At 44.7% G+C, this 19,013-nt stretch overlaps 1 protein-coding gene across 2 annotated transcripts in view; it reads left to right on the top strand.

The window, feature by feature from the left end:
- Nucleotides 1–9,597, top strand: part of FAF1 (Fas associated factor 1) — a 378,757-nt gene extending 369,160 nt beyond the window's left edge. For both annotated transcript variants that reach the window (XM_032494244.1, XM_006180232.2), the window contains exon 19: nucleotides 7,474–9,597. In XM_032494244.1, coding sequence (XP_032350135.1) covers nucleotides 7,474–7,557 — 84 coding nt within the window. In that variant the 3' untranslated portion in view covers nucleotides 7,558–9,597. The remainder of the gene's footprint in view (nucleotides 1–7,473) is intronic.
- The last annotated feature ends 9,416 nt before the right edge of the window (nucleotides 9,598–19,013 follow it).

The following is a 19,013-nucleotide window of genomic DNA, read 5'->3' as shown; positions in this document are numbered from 1 at the left end:
AGTTACTTGAAGGGAAAAGTCCTTCCAAGCAAGAGACTTAGAGTAAATAGTCCAGTATGTGACTACAATACTGAAATTGTCTAGTGTGGTAGTTAAGAAAACAGACTTTGGAGCCAGATCTAGTTTGAAATCCTTGCTGTCACTTCCCACCTGTGCAATCTTGAGCAAGTTATATAATCTCGGTGAACTTCTATTCCTCGTTTTTTAAGTGGAGGTGATGGTACCTCCCTCATAGGATTGTATAGCACTTGCAGGGTATTAGGAACAGTTAGCACTTAGGAAGCTCCCAATAAATGTTAACTGTTGTTATCATTATTATAACATGTTAAAGAACAGATGGGGCAGCCTACCAGATACAGTTTTCTTCCCTTTGTCACCTTAGTTTTCTCTCCCTTTAAATTTTCTTTCATTCTCCATTCTTTCTACCAAAAAAAAAGTCGGGGAAAGAAAATGTCCTGTGCTTTGCAGCTGCAGAAGCCCACCCAGCCTCCCTCTCTAGCACCCCAGTTGTTCTACCAAAGTTTAATAATGGAAAGAAGAGCATCTGTCACTGTTTCCTGGAAACCCGTGCCCCAGTGCCACTTCTTTCCTGTGATCCAATGAGACGGATGATCCAGAAACTGCAGTATTAATAAGTAATGGAGTAGTCCCATAATGGGACCCTTCCAGGTTGTAAGTTCTTCAGGGGGTTGCATTACCACCTGCAGCAAATGTAGAGAAGTTGCTAGGAGCTACAGCTGGCATTGTTGTAGACGATGATGATGATAATGTTGATTATCAATCCCTTATGTTGCAAAAGACTTCGCAGTTACCAAAGCTTTTCACACCTGATCAGCACCTGACCAGCAGATCAGCTCTTAAGTTCTCCCTCTGATATTTTGCAGGTGTAACTGCTCTCTTTAGGGATTCCCAGCTCTTCAAAAAGTGTTTAAAGAAAACGGACAATTAGCTATTAGGACCAAGTTGACAGTAACAAAAAATATCCTGTGTTCCTGTGGAAACAACAGAGCCTGTGCCACAACAGGAACATGGGCCAGGACAGTTGCAGGATGCCTGCTTTCCTTCTGTCCCAGGGAAAGCCAGTTAGTCGTATTAACTGTCCCCTGTTTAGAAGTCGGATCAGAGGTGAAGAAGCAATGGAGGACAATTGGATACAGGCTGGAAGCTCACAAACCTGGGTGCAAATTCTGGCCTTATCTTTCCTACCTATTAATCTAAATGAGAATAAATAGGAGTACTTATCTCTTAGGACAGTTGTGACCATTTAATTAGATAATATATAGAACAACTGGTATAGTGCCTGGCACTTATCAAATGGCAAATAAGTGGTAACTTTTGGTAGCAATGACATTAATAATTATTTTTTAAGCTTGTGATATTTAATATGCATGTTTTCTAATAAAGTAACAGAATAGGTTACTCACAGCATGTCAGAAAGATTATTCTCACAAATTCAAAGTAAATGCTAACTTTGAACAAAACCAAGGGGAGATATATTTAGCTTCACTATAATATGGGAATTTACATATGCAGCCTCAGAGAGAAGGAGCTCAGAATTTGAAGTGAGAAGAGGTGAGCCCCACCAGTTTCTAGTTGTAGGACCATGTGTCAGTAATGTCCCTATTTGAGCTTTGGTGTTCTCATCCACAGAAATGAGGATGAATCAGTCCAGTCTCTTAGGTTAGCTCTAAGGTTTAGACAATATGTGTGAAAGTACTTTGAGAGCTTGTTAGTACTGAATAATATTCCATTGTCTGGATATACGAGTTTATCTATCCATTCACCTACTGCAGGACATCTTGGTTACTTCCAAGTTGTGGCAGTTTTGAATAAAGGTGCTTATTAAACATCTGTGTGCAGGTTTTGGTGTGGACCTTAAGTTTTCAGCTTCAATACCAAGGCATGTGATTACTGAATTATACAGTAAGAATATGACTAATTTGGTAATAAACCACAAATCTTTTTCCCAAAGTGGCTATGCCATTTTGCATTCCCACTAGCAATGGATGAGTGTCCATTGCTCCACATCCTCGTCAGCATTTGGTGGTGTCAGTGTTCTGGACTTTGGCCATTCTGATCGGTGTGTGGCGGTATCTCATTGTTCTAATTTACATTTCCCTGATGGCATGTGATGTGGAGGAGCATCTTTTCATGTGTTTATTTGCCATCTGTAGATCTTTAATAAAGTGTCTTTAAGGTCTTTGGCCCATTTTTTAAATTGGGTTGTTTGTTTTCTTATTGTTGAGTTTTAAGAGTTCTTTGTATATTTTGGATAATAGCTCTTTATCAGTTGTGTCTTTTACAAATATTTCCCCCCAGACTGTAGCTTGTCTTCTCATTGTCATGACAGTGTCTTCTGCAAAGTTTTTAATTTTAATGAGGTTTAGCTTATCAATTATTTCTGTCATGAATTGTGCTTTTGGTGTCATATCCAAAAAGCCATCACCATACCCAAGGTCATCTAGGTTTTCTCCTATGTTATCTTCTAGGAATTATATAGATTTGTGTTTTACATTTAAGTCTGTGATCCATTTTGAGTTAGTTTTTGTGAAGGATGTAAGGTCTGTGCATCTGGATTCATTTTTTTGCATGCAGATACTCAGTTCCAGCACCAGTTGTTGCACCTGGCATTTTTTCTAAACGTGAAAATAGATCCAGACTTTCCTTTATTCAGTTTCAAAATAAAAGTATTACTTTAGCAAAATTAAATAAAATTAAAAGGATGGATAATAATACTGACCCTACAAGATTGTGTAAATATCTTGAAAACTATAAAGTACTATTCATATATTGCTGCTACTGTTTTTAGTATTACTCAGCTCCTGCCCTCACATAGCTCCCAGCCTAGTAGTAGTTAATGCTCAGTTTTTTTTTTTAAGTGAGAAGCAGAATAGTATGACTAGAAAGAACCCCAAAACAGAAGTCAGAAACTTGGGTAGAGTACTGCATCTGCACCTTCTTAACTGTGTGGCCTTGAACAAGTCACCTGACCTCTCTGAGCCTTAGGTTGCCCACTTGTGAAATGAAGGGGTTTGACTACTTGACATTTAAGAGGCTTTCCCACCCTAACATTCTGGGAACCTACTCAGTGTGGCCGAGGATGAGAATCTGTCACATTAATTAACATTTTTCTCAGCAGCAATGTTACACTTTTTCAGGAAAAAAAAATACTGAAGCCCACAGAAATAATAGAAATATGATGGACATGAAAGTTCAAACTGCTGGGAAAAGTGACCTAGAAAAGAATAACTCTCTTTGGCAGAGAACATGTCCCATTTTTGCTAACATAAACAAATTTCACAAAGCCAATTTGCTAAAATATTAATTTAATGAGAAAATATATCCATTCAAGTTTCCTAAGTATAATGAATAACATGTCAAGGAGGTTGATTTTCCTTTTCTAACATAAGCAAAATCAGGCCACACCTCTTATCTGAGAATGCCCCTCCTCTCCGGGGAGTCCCAAAGGGTGGTTTTCTCTGTCGATTTAGAAAGTCAGTAATTCAGTAAAATCCCAAGTAAATGGCAGAACATAAGCTCAGATTGTGTTTTTGTATTCGTATTTTATAAACATTTCAGGATTTTTTCCTTGACCCTTGACTTTTTGCTATTCTTGAAGTGAGGATCTTATATCCTGGAAGCTTGGTTAGAAACAACCTCAGGGTCATCTCATCCAGCTTCTTTCTCTGTGTGGACTCTACTCTTCGCAGCACCTCTGAGAGAGCGGTTCAGTAGTTAAACATACGGATTCCAAAGCTACATTGCCATGATTCACATTCTGGCTCTGCCCTTAACAACTTTGAGACCTTGAGCAAATTACTTAATCTATTCCACGGCTCAGTTTCCTCATCTATAAAATAAGAATAATCATCATACCTATGTCAGAGGGTTATTATGAAAATTAAATTATTTTATCAATGTTAAATGATTGGAATATGCCTGATACAAAGTAAATGCTCGATAAATGTTAGCTAGTATCACCATCTTCTTCTCCTCCTCCTCCTCCTCCCCCTCCCCCTCCCCCCCTCCCTGTTTGAATGCTTCTAAGGAAAGCAGAGAGTGCAGTCACCGCTCTTCATGACCTTTGGATCTTTCTCAGCAGTAAATTGAAAACAGTACTATACCATTCGCAGTTGGTTGAATCTTGAATGCAGAACTCCACATACAGAGGGACCATGTATATGCAGGGCCGACTATGAGTTATATGCGATTTTCAACTGCTTGGAGGGTTTGCTCCCCTAAACCCGACGTTGTCCAAGGGTCAGCTGTAATTGAGATTGCTGCTATGATGGTGATGGTGGTGGTGAACAAAAAGAAATAAAGGACAGAAGGAAAAGGAAGAAAAGTTAAAAGAAAGAGAAGCAGTAGTAGCCACACCAGCAGCTGCTTCTCTGTCAAAACATTCTTTCTGACCAGCTGAGTTCTGCTTCCCTACGATTTTACCTGACCAGTCCCAGCTCTACCCTCTGGAGCTGCAGAGAACACATCTGTTCTGTCTACCTGTCCTACTTGCCAGCCCTTCAGCTATTCAAAAAGAGCTGACAGAGCCCCCTCCCTGCCTCTACAGCAACAGTACCCTCTCTCAGGGAGATGTATCCCGTTCTTCAGATGTTTCTTAGAGAACATGGTTTTTAGGCTCCTCCCTACCAGGAGGTCCCTCCTGGCATACTTCCCATCCTTCCTGAGTGGGGTCCAGAGCACTGCAGGATGGTTTCACAATCTGGCCACTTTCTTGCTGGGGAAAAGCATGGTGTCCTACATCTCCCCTAGGTTCGCTACAGTCTCTCTCTCTACTCTGGGTAGATGAGAATGGAAACAAGGATTGTCCTTGTTCACTTTAAATTTCGGTCTGAAATGACCTTCAAAGCAAAAAATTGCTTGTGATGTGGGGCACCGGCGGAAGAAGCCCTGACAACAGCCATGTTTGGTGTGAAGCAGTCCATTGGTGGCACAGCCCCACTGGAGCTGTAGAAGGGCACCTCCAGATACTGGGGCATTACACTAGCAGGGACTGGGAGCACTTCTGGGCAGCCTATTGCAGACCTGGGCTCTAGGAGACTTTGGGGAAGGAGCTCCACCTTTGAAGTTAGACCAGGGCCCCTACCCAGAGCAATGCCCCAATCAGTAATGGCTGTACCAGCTGAGCTGAGCACTTACTGGCTCAGTCTCTGTACCAGGATCTTCACCAGCATTATTCCATTTAACTAGCACAACAACCTATTAAGCAGAAACTGATTATTCCCATCATGCAGGTGGGAAGACTGAGGCTTTCAGGTTGCATGACTGCTTCAAGGTAATATAGATAGTAAGTGACAGAGCTGGAGATTAAATCTAAGTTTACTTCACTCTTTGTAACTATTATCCAGTACAGATAGACCCTCACTGACTATGTGGCTTTAAACAAGTGGCAACCATCTTGAGCCTCAGTTTTTGTCATCTCTACCTTACTTTGCATGGTTGTTTAGGGATTAAATGAGATAATATATTTAATGTGCCTGGCTTGTAATAGATGTTCAAGAAATTTTAATTTTCTCCTTCTCAAGTCCCAGCTCTCCACTAAATGTAACTGGAGAAAATCACTTAACTTTTCTCAGACACAATTTCCTCATGTGAAAACTGGGTGTGTTTTCCAGACCTTTCATACTGACAACATGGGCCCAAGGCCTCTTTGGCTTCCGAGCGTTTCTTTCCACCAGTATGCACGGCTCTGGCACTGTTATGATTTTGGTTTCTCCCAGCAAACATCATATTTACAAATCACAAATAACAAAGTAGAAAATGCCGGAAAAGCTCTGGCATGTTAATTAAGAACAATAGCGGAAGCAGCTGGGCAGAAAATGCCAACAAGTCAGAAGCAGAGGCAGCATAGCTCTGTTTGTTGACAGAAGCCAGCACAGTGTTGTACGTTAATTGGGGAAGTGGGTAAACATTTGCCAGCAGCTCGCCCCCTCCCACCGGTGCATTGGAAGACAGCAGGCTCAGCCCTCCCCACCACCTTGCCTGCCCATCTGCCCAGAGCCCAAGACACGCCAGTAGAGTGGCCTTGCTCTGGATTCCTTATAAGCAGAGAGGATTCTGGAGGCGGATGTGTCTCTTTAATGACCCTCCTGGGCATACCAGGTTCCATCTGGATACAGTCAAACGTAGTATACCTCCTTCAGCTTGCCAGCCTGCCCGCCAGCCTCCCGGTGACACACGGGCCCCCAGGGTGCCCCTCCCCCTCAGCTTGGAGAAGACAGCGGAGCTATCTCATTAGGTGTGGCTTGAGTTGAGCAGAGGACAGGACTGCCTGTCTCAAGTGCTGGAGTCTCTGCCCACAGGTCCAGCACTCCTGTGCGTGCCTGACAGAACACACTGCCTGGCCTCCCATGTACCCTCATCCATTTATCTGTGTGTCCGTCCATCCTTACAGTTGCTCACATACGCGGCAGCTGCCATTGAACACCTGCTCTGTGCCAGACACTGTGCTAATTGTATTTTTTTTTCTCACTTAATCCTCACATCAGTCCTACAAGGTTGATACTAACTCTGAAGCCACAAAGCTAATAGCTAGCACAGCTGTGGTTGTAACCAGAATCTTTGGCCTATTGTCCTTTCTACTAAACCAGTATTTCTCAGCTTTTTAAAATTCATGTTCCCTTTGGGATATTTTTGGGCTTTTTCTCCCACTCTCAGTTTCAGAAAACCTCTACATCACATCCTTGCCCCAACCTAGGAGGCCATAAACTTAATTTAGTTTCCCTATATGATTAACATATCCCAACTGAGCCAAGATTTTGTCTAGCTTTATTCTCTATAGTTCATATTATAGAATAAATCATTTTTAATCTCTAAAATATAAAGTCATATTATGACATTGACTCATTTTTTGGGAACTAAATATCCCCACCACCACCACCTGCAAGGAGATTGTGGTATGCCTCCCGAGGGAGCCTCTCCTCGGTTCATCTCTGGGCACGGCAGGCTGGGCACTCTGCAGTTTACTCCAGGTAGGTTCAGTGGAAGATCAGCCCTAAAGGCTTACCTCTTTCCCACCAAGCTGGAAGGCCTTGTCTGCTGTTAGCAGTTAACCAAGCACAGGTCCCCAGGAATGCCAGTCATTTCATTAATCAGCACCCTTTCCTAAGGGCCGCCTGCTCTGCTGGCCAAGCTGAGCTGTGCAGGAAGCGAGGGCCCTCCACCTGCCCTGGAAGAGGTCAGTCTCTTCATTCTGTGCCCTGAGGTCCAGTGCTAGTTCTTCCACTAAACTGTGAGACTTGACCTCTCTGAGCCCTGGCTTCCTCGGTTATGAAATGGGGATAACAACACACCTACCTCAGAGGGTTATTTTGCGGCTCAAATGAGATAATAGATGTGAAAATGCTTATGCCAGTGTATAGTAAGCTCAAAATCTGGGTGTGGGGTAGGATCTGTGCCACAAGAGAAAATAGTGCTTCTTCTGGTCTTTTGAGTATATGTTTTCTTTCTTTTTAGGTAACCCAGCTGGACCCAAATAAATCATTATTGGAGGTAAAGTTGTTCCCTCAAGAAACCCTTTTCCTTGAAGCAAAAGAGTAAACACAGCCCAGCGGTGGAACCAGCCATTCCTTGACAAGCCAGAGGCCTGCATCAAGAGAAGGGCTCCTCGCCAACCCACCTACACGCTCGTCTCACTCAAGTCAGTGTCACACTTCTGCCTCTTGCAAGATTGCTGGAAAAAAGTAATAATAAACATAGCTACTTAAAATTTCCCATCCACGAGTATATGTTCCCAGCCCTCATTGTAGAGAATTACCACGCTGCCACCCTCCCTTACCCCTCTCAGCTCGCCCTCATTCCATGACTAATGCACTGTTACATGGGAGTGATCATAAAGTAGGAGTTTGACCTCTCCAGTGCCCATCTTCTCCCCACAGTGTCTGGGACAGCTCTGTCTGACCCGTGACACCAGGCTGCTGTGTGTTTGAGGTGTCTCATTGAGCCAGGTCTCATACACCTCTGCCTTTTTCTTTTCATGACTGGATTTCTACTTTGTCACCTCATTTTAAGAGGCAGGACTAAAAACATCAAATGGGAATTCTTGGCATGGAGATGAAACACAGGGAGAAAAGTGGATCATTTTTGTTGGTACTTTCTGACTTCTTTACTGAGATGTAAGGTTGTATTTTGAGGACTGCACTTGACATATATGCAAGATATTTATTTACTGCTGCTGCCTTGGGTCCCCAGGTTCCATCTAGGAGGTATTTGCTGTTCTGTTACAGCATGAGAAACTGTTTAAGCTCACGATGTGAATGTTGAGATAGTGTGAAGCGGACCAGTACCAGGACTTCAGTCTCTGGCCCAGCTGCTGGAAGCTGCTGTTAGGTTTGCATTTGGGCAGTTAGAACCTCACAGATACCAACTTCTAGATTGCTGGTCCATCAGTGTACACTGAAGGTGATTCTTTTCTGCTTTTTTCTCTACTCCATCACGCATTTGGACCTTGTCATGTGGTGTTTTAAGCACCTTGTCTGTCACCAGAATCTGAGCAGCCACCCCATGGACTCTGAGCCCAGCTGTAATAAGGAACCTGCTCCACTGTTTCATTCTTTCAATGTTTCAGTGTTAGACAGTAGACTCCCATCTGAAATGAAAGGGATCTCATTCTATGGCTGAAAATTCTGACTTCAAATATCTGAGTACAAACTTGGGGGGCTCAGTTGAGAAGACATGTGTTGCCTGAACTTACATATAAAAATTTGGAATGATTTAGTAAATGTAGATTCCTATTAGTCTATGGGTTTGGGGTTTAGAGTTTAGTTCATGGAAGCACTATTTATGCCTCCACCGCCAGTGATTTCTTTTCAGTCTTGGAATGTTCCTCTGTATCTGTTTTTGTGTCACCTGTGGTCTCTATCCTGGGGGTCGGGATCCTGATTTGACATTTTGTATTTGCCCAAAAGAATCTTAAGTGCTGGGTTTTTTTCCCCTGGCTCAAGCCAAGGGGTTCTCCGAAGACTCTAACCACAGCCTGGGATGTGTCTGATCATTTTCCCTCTGCCCGGAAGTGGGCATTGGCCAGGAAAACTCCACCTTGTGTCTTTTCTCTAATACTCCAACCAGGGACTTCCCTTGAACACTCTCATAAAAGAGATGTGTTCCTAGCAGACCAGTGCTCCACCTGCCGAGGTGCAGGCCTTCTCTGGCCCCAGGGGTCTCTCCAGGGAGGCTGACAGTGAAAGAGACCCAATGAGATACAATGGGAGCTCAACCTGAACACTTCCTCTCCAGCCCCACTCCTGCCTTCCTAAACTAATGGCCCCACATGACAGTCATTTCCAGCGCTACAGATGCACAGGGTACCAGCTCTTCTTTTTCCAGGGAGACTTTGTTCTGTAGCTGCCGTGGAGAAGCCACAGCCCTGACCTCGGGCCATGCTCAGGAGCAGCAGCAAGGGTGTGGGAGGGATTGGAGGGACGGGACTCTGAATTCACTTTCATGGTTAATCTGTTCCATCTAATTTGGGTTTGACCTCATCATATTGTTTCCCCCATCATCTTCACTTCTGTATTCCAATAATATAGACTTTACTCTGAAACCGATTTCATAGAAATTATTAAATGCTACTTGAATGTGTATGGAGTTCACACACCGTTTTTCAACCCTGTCTTGGAAGGTTCTTCTTACTCAGTCCCATGAAATCCTGTCCTATAGGCCACTTTGCTAGGAAAGGCCTCAGCTAAGTGTCACTGCTCACCCCTCCATTCTGATCTGCTGAGCTCCAGAACAGAAGGGCAAAGCAATTTTATGCCCTTTCTTATAAACCCTACATTAAAATGACTTGTATAAAGTTAGGATCCAAGAAAAACATTAAGTGATTTACTGTCACTGCAGAACAGCAATGTCCTTTGCAATTCTTCTTCCTACCCGTACACTTCCTTCAGCTTTACATACTAGCCTCCAGACACAGAAGTGAGTCCGTCGGAATATGTACTCTGTGCTCTTATGCCTAGCTGTCTGGAGGGAAGTTCCAGGGCTCCTGTCATCCCCACCCTGTTCCAGTTCACTCCATTGTGTTTCTGGAATTATCACATATACATTTAGGGAGTTAGTTTGATGGTTTAAGGAAGTATTGCCAATTTCCCAGTGCCTCTCAGAAGGTGCAACTTGGGTTGGGGGAGTTTTCTGGTTTGCAGCATTGTCATTGTCTGGCAACACTAGTTTTATGGGACACACAGGTGTTCGTCTTTGAATTGCAAGCATCCAAAGTCCGAATTCTTTTATGGAATCTTTACCTTTCAGTGTAGGAGAATAGGATTCAGGCATTTATAAATTTTATTGGTGACATTAAAAACATACGTTTGCAGCTGCATTAAAATTGCTACTCCCAAAGCTGGACACGCTGCACTGAGTGTGCTGATCAATGTGTATGGGGGGGTGTTAAAGAAGTTGCAGAGAACTTCTGCACAGAAGCTGTTCATTTGGATGTGGGAGAGGGTCCTAATTGTCTCCATGAGTAGCATCTCTGAATGACACACTTCCACTGTCCCTCTCAGCCACTCATCCAACCAGTCTTGGATCCCATGGGTGGATGGGACGTGGAATCCTGAATTTACTTGGGCATTGCACTTTACAGTCTATGTGACCCTTCCACATGCTTTATCTCATTTGATCCTTTTTAAAATTCTTAGAGGGAGATCACACAAACACACACACACACACACACTCCAAAGACTACAGTGTCTTCCGGTTCAAACCTTGATTCTGCCACTTAATAGCTGTGTGACCTTAAGGTGAGTAACCTCTCTGAACCTCAGTGTCCGGATAACATTCACACAGCACTTCGCAGTTTACCACACCTTCCATACCCATCATCACAGTCCTCTGCAGTGAGGGAAGCCAGGGAGACATGACCATTCCATTTTTGTACATGAGGCTCGGATGGTAAGTTTTTGCCTAAGTCACACAGAATATCAGCAGAAGAGTCAGAACCCAAGCTCCTGATGTTCAGGCCCACAGCTCTTCTATGAAGAACCTCTAAATTTCATGTCCAAGAATAAATCTGGGAATCCCCTACAATTGTATGTAAAAAGTTAAATGTGTACTTTTCTGGAAGGGGAATCTGTATTCATCAGATTCTTGCTGGGTTCGATTGACCCTTCAAAATTTAAGAACCACCACTTACATTACGCAAACAGCATCAGACCATTTAGAAGGTTGAATTTGTCCATTCTTCTTTTCAACAAGCCGTATTTTTATCTAAAAGACACAGAAAGGGTGAGATGCACTCTTGCCTTGAACCTCCCTCTACATGTAGTGCTTCTCCCTTGTCTCAAACAATCTGCTTTGGAAGATAATCCTTAACAACCCAACTGGCCATACAGCTCCTGCAGTTTGAAAGTTTGGTGTAAAAGGAAACACCAGTAAAGGAGACTCGCTCTCCAGCCTTCAGTCCATTAACTCTTAGTTTGCATGCTATCTAGTAGTTGTGGTTCTCAATTTTGAGAGGTGACATAGCGTGTGGTTAAGAGAATAAATAGCCTTGGAGCCATACTGCCTGGGTCCAACCCGCTCCTCCACTTACTGGTGGTGTGCCCCAGGGAATTCACTTCACCTTCCTGCGCCTCAGCTTTTTAGCTATCAAATGGATAATAGCAGTACCTAGTTGATGAAGTTGTGAAGATTAAATAACGCTTAACTATTAGTTAACATGCAAAGCAGTTAGAACAACTGTTATCTGGTCTACAAACTGTGGGATTCAAAAGGAAAAGAGAATGGATGATGACAGCAATTAGAAGTGGCAGTTTGTAGGGGAGGACACAGGAAATGTGAAAAGCAGACACAAGAAGTCCAGGAGCACTGCTCTAGGGCCCTTCAGGGAAGGTCAAAGAGCCCTGCATGGAGTGTCACCGTGTTGCTGGTGTCCATCAGGATCAGGCTGGGAACGAGGGTGGGGGAAGGGGACTACTTGCTGAGCACTGGCACATGTGCTCTGCGCATCACATATGTCACCTGTAACCCCACCCCAGACTGCTGGCTGAGTGACCTTGACCCCATTTTGAAGAGGAAATGGGCTCAAGGTGAAGAGCTAGCCCTAGCTCCCAGCTAGTAAAGAGCAGAGTCCAGGGCGCAGATCTTTGACTCCAAAGCTCCTGCTGTGTTTATGACGATGCAGTGCCACCTTCAAGGAAAGTATGACATATTACTAAGGCATTTCAAATAATACTTACAATAGCAATATTTTTTAAATGTTGGTGGATGCTAAAAGGGATAAAAAGACACATTTTTATAGATAACTCAGCTTTCCAAAATGACTCACCCCCCAGTGTGTCAGGAGCCAGAATGTAAGCAATGCCTTTTATTTTTAAGTGCATGCAGTGATTTAAGATGGTTCCCATAGCTTCTGCCTGTTTGACATCTCCAAAATCCACTCCCTACTTCTTCATCCTTTATCCCTCTGACATTTCTTCCCTTCAGACCTTTATCATTTCTCACCCTGGTTATAAAACCACATCCTAATTGATCTTCCTTTCTCCAGTCCATTCTCTTCTAGACCAGTCTCCACCCAGCTGCCAGAAAGAGCTTTCTAGAACACCTGCCTCACCACGCCGGCTTTAATCCCCTCAAAGGCTTCCCTTTGCCCTCCAGATAAAATCCAGACTCTGCTTGGATTTAAAACTCCTGTCATCTGGTCCCTATCTCCCTCCCCATCTGCATCTCCAACCACGCCCTAGCACACATCCTGAGCTACCTGCAGTTTCCTGAAAGCATCAGATTTCCATCACCTCCAGCCTTGCACACTGTTCCCTCGGCGCTGAGTGCTCTTCCATCACCATCAGACTCCTGCCACCATCCATCCTTCACTTTCAATTAGATTTCACTTCCTCCAAGATGGTTTCCCCCACCATTACCACAGCCTCTGCACAGCCTCCAGGTTAGGTGTCTGTGCTGGGACTTTTCAGCCCTGTGCTGCCTTTTTTGTAGCGCTGGATCACTGTGACCTGTAGCTCTTAGCTCACACGTCCTTCCTCCCACGACTTCCCTTCCTCCCAGGATTTACATGTCCTACCCCCAGACTCAGAGCCCCTGCAATCACTTCATAGGCTCAAGTCCTAGTGACATGACTAGTATGTAGTAAGCACCCAGTAAATTTGGACTTATTAACTGAATTTTAACGAAGAAATAATGATGGTCATGGAGTAATAAGGTGGTCGTTTCCATCTCTGACATCCAGCTCATCTGGGAACATTGTGAAGGCTGAGACCAGAGCGTAGTCATCTGTTTATTCCCTGAGCCAGCCCAGGGTCTGGCACGTAGCACTTGTGCACCCGATAGTTACTGAAGCAGTTAATTAATTGGAGCTGGAGCAAAACCAACTGGAGCTGCTGAGGAGAGACACAGAGTACAGGAATTGGTGTGAGCACCCAGGTAAGCCCTGCACACGGCTGGGGGCTTTATGCACTCTCTCCCACAACAGCCCAGAATCATTCTATGAGGTCACTTCTGTTGGTGTCCTTATTATACAGTTAGGAAAACTGAGGCTCAGAGCAGTTATGTCACTGTCCCGGAGACAGGCGGCTCGTAGGGAGAGGAGCTGACCCTGCCCTTCTGGATTTGAGCCCAGCGCTCGTGCCTGCCTGTTTCCCCTCCTTGATGAGGCTCCTCCCTGGGCTGCCAAGTAGCTGTAACTTATAACCCACAGATGACAGAGTGTAATAAACATTCTCCCTGCTTCCCCCCACCACTTCTAGTGTACCGCACTTCTTTTCCTCCCACCTCCCTGAGGGTCCCTCCTCTGTCCCCTCTAGAGTTTTCCTGCTCTGCTTGCCTGTGAAATGTCAGCAGCCACTGCCCTCTGCTCTTCCAAACTCTTCTTAGATAAGAGGCAATTTGTCCTTCAATACAGCTCAGATTTTGCCTAAAGTATAAACTCTATGAGGGTAGAGTCCATGTCAGTCTGATCCCAGGCCCGGCACCGGGTGGGTGCTTGATAAATGGCTGGTGCTAAGGTAGTGAACATTTATGTCCTGTTACTGCAGGCCAGGCACTAAGTGCTTTACTAGTGTTAACTTGCTTATTCCTCACAACAATCCCATGAAGTAGGAGCTGCTACTACCTCCATTTTATTGGTGAACAAACTGAGGCATAAGTGATTAGGTAATTTGCCCAAGGTCACACCTAGTAAACCAAGAAGCCAGATTCAGACACAGTTTGGCTCCAGAGTTCAGGTGATTATCGCTCCACTCCACTGCTTCTCCTCCAGGAAGCCTCATGGAATCCCCAGGACAAGTTAGGGGCCCCTTCTAACCCCTGTGTTTACCCCCTAGTAGAGCACTTATCACATTATTGTGATTATTTGCACAGAAGTCTCCCCTCTGTCCCATGACAAGTCTATCCCCACTGGGCCTGGCACAGGGCACAGACAGTAAATGTTACATGAATGAATGAACTACAGGACTGCCCTCAGGTGGAACATACCATACCTGTCTCATACAGTGACCACCTGAGGCTAAGACAGGTTAAATCATTTGCCCCAAGTCTCACAGCTACCGTATAACATACCCTGTCTAACTCCAAGGTGAATGTTTTTTGCACCATGCATTTTCATCAGACCAACACTTATGCAAGTGCCCTTTGCCTTACGGAGATCAAATCAGTTTTGACTTATCTATTCGTCGTTCAGACTTTTTGTTAAATACTCTACCCTTGGCCCAGAACTCCCAAGCTGGGGTGGGGCCACCGATTGCAGGGCAGTGTGGTCAGTGGTAGAGGAATTCCAGGAAATGTGGAAACCCAGACAAGGGCCCCAGTCCAGGCGGCACCTCTATCTTGGAGCTCTGGCCAGAGGTCTGCTCTGTATTAAATGGGCCAGCCCAACCATCAGAGAACCCAGAATTAGAGAAGGTAGGCATCCTACAGGACTGAGCCTGCCCCTCTGGGCTTAGGTCCCCAGGCCCCTAGAAATGTTATTGCCTTACTCAGAAACACACTAGTAACATGTGCACAGGACTTTCCTAAGGAGTTGGCAACAAGGAGAGTCTTACTGAAACTTTTCCGTGTTTTGGGAGTTGGGTGGAAGCACAAGTAAGGGAAACCAGGTGTGGAGGCAGGAACTTTGCCATATTTCCAGAGGTGGATGCCCACGTCTCAGCTGGATGGAGCATCCCACAAGGGAATCATCACCTTCCTAGCTGGGTCTGCATAGTCCTGTTCTCACTGCAGAGCATTTCCAGATCCAGCAAGTCTACCTTTCCTCATTCTGCAGGTGGAAAAACGGAGCGCCAGAGCGGTGAAGTGACTCAGCCTCCGTCTTGGCGGCCTTCACCCACATCACGCGTCAGTGAGGAGCTGGCTTGCACAGCTATTGCCTACATGCCTCAGTTTCTTTATATAAAAATGGGGTGCATTTTATGAGCTTTCTACACACTATGGTAGGTCATGGACACAGAAAGAAGAACACACTCTCTGGAATAAAAGTGGCACTGTGCCATGGGGGCACAGAGCCCAGCCCCTGCCTTTGGGGGCCCCACTGGGAACCAGCAGTGCCAGGGAGTGCTCCAGATAGTGGAGGCCATGAGAAGAGATAGGAGGAGGGGTGCTTCCAGAGGCTGGAGGTGGGCCCTGGACTATGTTGCTCCTTTCTTAACAACACAGAACCACTTCGTGCTTTGTGGCAAACACATCTGGTTAACGGAGCCCCTGGAGAAGGTGGGGGTGGAGTGGGAGAGGTGAGCGAGAGAGGCAGCTGGCCCAGGGTCCCTCTGGGATCTTGAGCACCCCGGCCCTTCCAGAGGTCTCTGACCATGCAAATCCATCAGAGTTCTGACTCTGCAGAGAGTTTTCAGATTATGGTTCAAGTGCAGAACCTGTTATAAGCTCCCAGCTCCATAGTCTTCCTTCTGATGGAGACAAAAAGGTACTGAGAAAGGAACTTTATCTAGAGTGAAGGCAAAGAAAGGAAATCATTCATCCAACAACTGCTAACAAATAAAAATATTCAATATACCTGAGTGTTTGCTATGTGTCAGACACTGAGGACGTTACATGAACTGTGTTATTGAAGCTTCACAATGATCCCATGAAAGCATGATTTTTCCTCCCATCCTACATAGGAGGAAAGGTGACAAATGCAGGACTCCAGCCCAGGTGGGTTTCCACACTAGCAGCCCTCCTCAGCCAGGCCCTGTGACCAAACGTGCTGAGGAGGCAGGAAGGAGGGTACCAGACTCTGGAGCAGCAGAGAGAGCACAGTGTGGTCAGTCCCGAGGGGCAAAGGGGGTCCCAGGTGCACAGAAGGGAGTAAAGAAATCCCCAAGGAAAGAGGCTCCAAACACCAAAGGAAGTGCTCCCTTCCTCCACCTCCTACACTCACCCCCAGGCGGTCAGTTCAGACAACAGGGGCTGGAGAAAGTGGCCTACCCCACCTCCTAGTCTCCAGCCAGTCTCTTCTGTACAAGTGAAGATAGTTCTCGTCCCTCCCCCACCTAGCTGTATGACCCTGGGGAAGTCACTTCCTCTCCCAGATGTGGCTTCAGAAAGGGAGGATACAGAGGCACTTGGAGAGCTTTCAGGGTCAGCATGTGCCAATTGCACCTCTGACAAGAGACAGTGGGGCACCCAAGGGGCTAAAGAGTCAGTCAAAGTTTTCTAGGTAACTGATTGGCCTGGGACTGGGAACCTGGAGGAGGTGTCAGTGGATCTTTGCCACCTCAGGTCTGGAGTCTGAACCACCCATTGGGGCAAAAAGGTCTACTTGTGAGCCAGCTTCACCCCCCCCCACTACACTCCAACACCCCCACCTTCCCACCCAGACCACCCGGGAAGGAGAGGTAATATGTTGGGCTCCAGGCCAACCAGTATAGAGCCATGAACTTGTCATGCAGCTTGGAACTCCCGCATCATATACAGCCTGGAAGAAGACTGGGCAGTCCCAGCACAAATGGAGGGGTGGAAGGAATAGGAGGTGGGGAGGTGGTGGTGGAAGTCAGAGTAGGAGAATTCTTTATTTGAGAGAAAGAGGCGGGGTGGAGTAGGATGCTGCGAGGGAGGATGGATTAGGTCTCTCCCATGCAGCCCCATCCCTCCCTCCTGCCTTCAGTTTGGTCAGTGATCTGGGGATTACAGACTAGGAGCATGTAGCTGCTGATGGAGGATCCCTCCATGCTCTTCCAAAGAGGGGTCAGGACTCAAACCCATGCTGAACTGGCCCAAGAGCCTAGCCCTAATGCCCTTCGTCTTCACATTTTCTTTCCCCTAAAGGCAGTGGCCTGGCTGCTGCTGTCCTCCTGGTAATCCAATTTCAGGGTCGCTGGGTGGTAAGACCAGAGAGGGCTGGCGACTCGCTCACAGTCACACAGCGTGGCAGAGACTCCCAGTCAGAACTTGTGTGGCTTGTCCGCACTGGAGCAGATTCCCGGAATTACTGTTTCCAAAGGCCCTCTTGGGAGATGGAGACCAGGTGAAGGAAGGCCCAAAGAAGACCACTCTGTGGGTGCTTACTGTCCCCAGAGCCCCAGGAGGACCTGCAAATCACCTGGGCCTTTGCACCATTTCCTCCTTTGCACCCATTCACGCAGAGTCACCTCTCTCTCCATCCCTTCCTCGGCCTGATCAATTATGGCCTTTCCAAACTCAGCTCTGGAAAACTATGAGACTAATTTAAAATGGGGAGGGGTCAGAAAGGACACCAGTTTCAAGATACATATACTCTAATCGTAACTTTCTTATGCTCCTGTCATAGCCAGTTAGACACATTGTAATGTGTGAAAAGATTCCATTCACAATAGCCACACAAAATATCAAGGAATATGCTTAACACGCAGGACTATAGGAACAAAATGACAAAATTTACAAAGGGACATAAAAATCATGAATAACTGAAAGTCATACCATGTCCTAGATGGAAAAATACCATATTGTGAAGATGTATAATCTACCTCAAATTAATTTTTAAAGACAATTAAACCAAATTTCCCAAGTTTTTTTAAAATTTCACTTTCTTTTTAAAACTAGATTTTAAAATTCTAAAATATTTATTCAGAAGACTATCTTTCTAAATAGCCATGAGAATTTTGGGGGAAAAAAAGAATCAGGAATTAGAAGGATGACTTGCCCTCCCAAGTATTGCAGAACTGCAGTAATTTAAAAAGTGAGACTGGTGCAGAAGGAAATAGCTCCCTCGATGTGAAAGCGCTGAGAAGACTTAAGGTCATCAGAGAATGCAGTGTAGATATCTGGTCAGTGGGGACAGAGTGGGTCATTAAGCAATGCTGTAATAACTGGCTAATGATTTGGGGAAAATTAAATCACGGATCTACTTCACATGGTCCGCCAAAATTAATTTCAAATGAACTAAAGCTATAAATGTAAATAATTTAAAAAGCACTCATGCAAAATATAAGTGAATGCTTTTAGAATGTTGGATTTGAAAAATCTTTGTTAAATACAATCTGTAGGTAGAATCTATAAGGCAAAAATGACAGATTTGACTCCTCATGAAAAATTTTAATTTTGGTATAACAACAATAACAGGATCAACAAAAATGGAGAAATGTAGGCATGTGTTCATATAAGAGGATACTGCTGCCTTTAATATATAAACAGCTATTATAAATTAAGGAAAGGAAAAGCTCTACAGTAGAAAAATACACAAAGACATACAGAGATTTAAAAAAAAAAAAAAGCAGGTGACCAACACTTATAGGAAAAACTAAGGAATAACTAAGGAAATGTAAATTATAGTGACAACAAGATACATCTTTCCTGCTCAAATTGGCGAAGATTAAAAAGATCAGCAAGATGCACTACTGTTGCGTGTATTCGTTGACACCTTTCCTGAGGGCTGACAGAGAGCTACCAAAACCTTAAAAAAAAAAAAAAAAAAAAAAAAGCCTCTGACACTCTGACCAATCAATCTTATTTCTAGGAATTTATCCTAAGAAAATAATTAGGCAATTCACAAAGGATATTCTTTTTAGCATTTTTTTATTATAGCAAAAAATGGAAGCAAACTTCAATACCTATAATTATTATTATTATTATTATTAGGGAAT

The sequence above is a fragment of the Camelus ferus genome, chromosome 13, assembly GCF_009834535.1.
Source record: "Camelus ferus isolate YT-003-E chromosome 13, BCGSAC_Cfer_1.0, whole genome shotgun sequence".
NCBI lineage: Eukaryota > Metazoa > Chordata > Mammalia > Artiodactyla > Camelidae > Camelus > Camelus ferus.
This window is presented reverse-complemented; position numbering and strand designations above follow the sequence as displayed.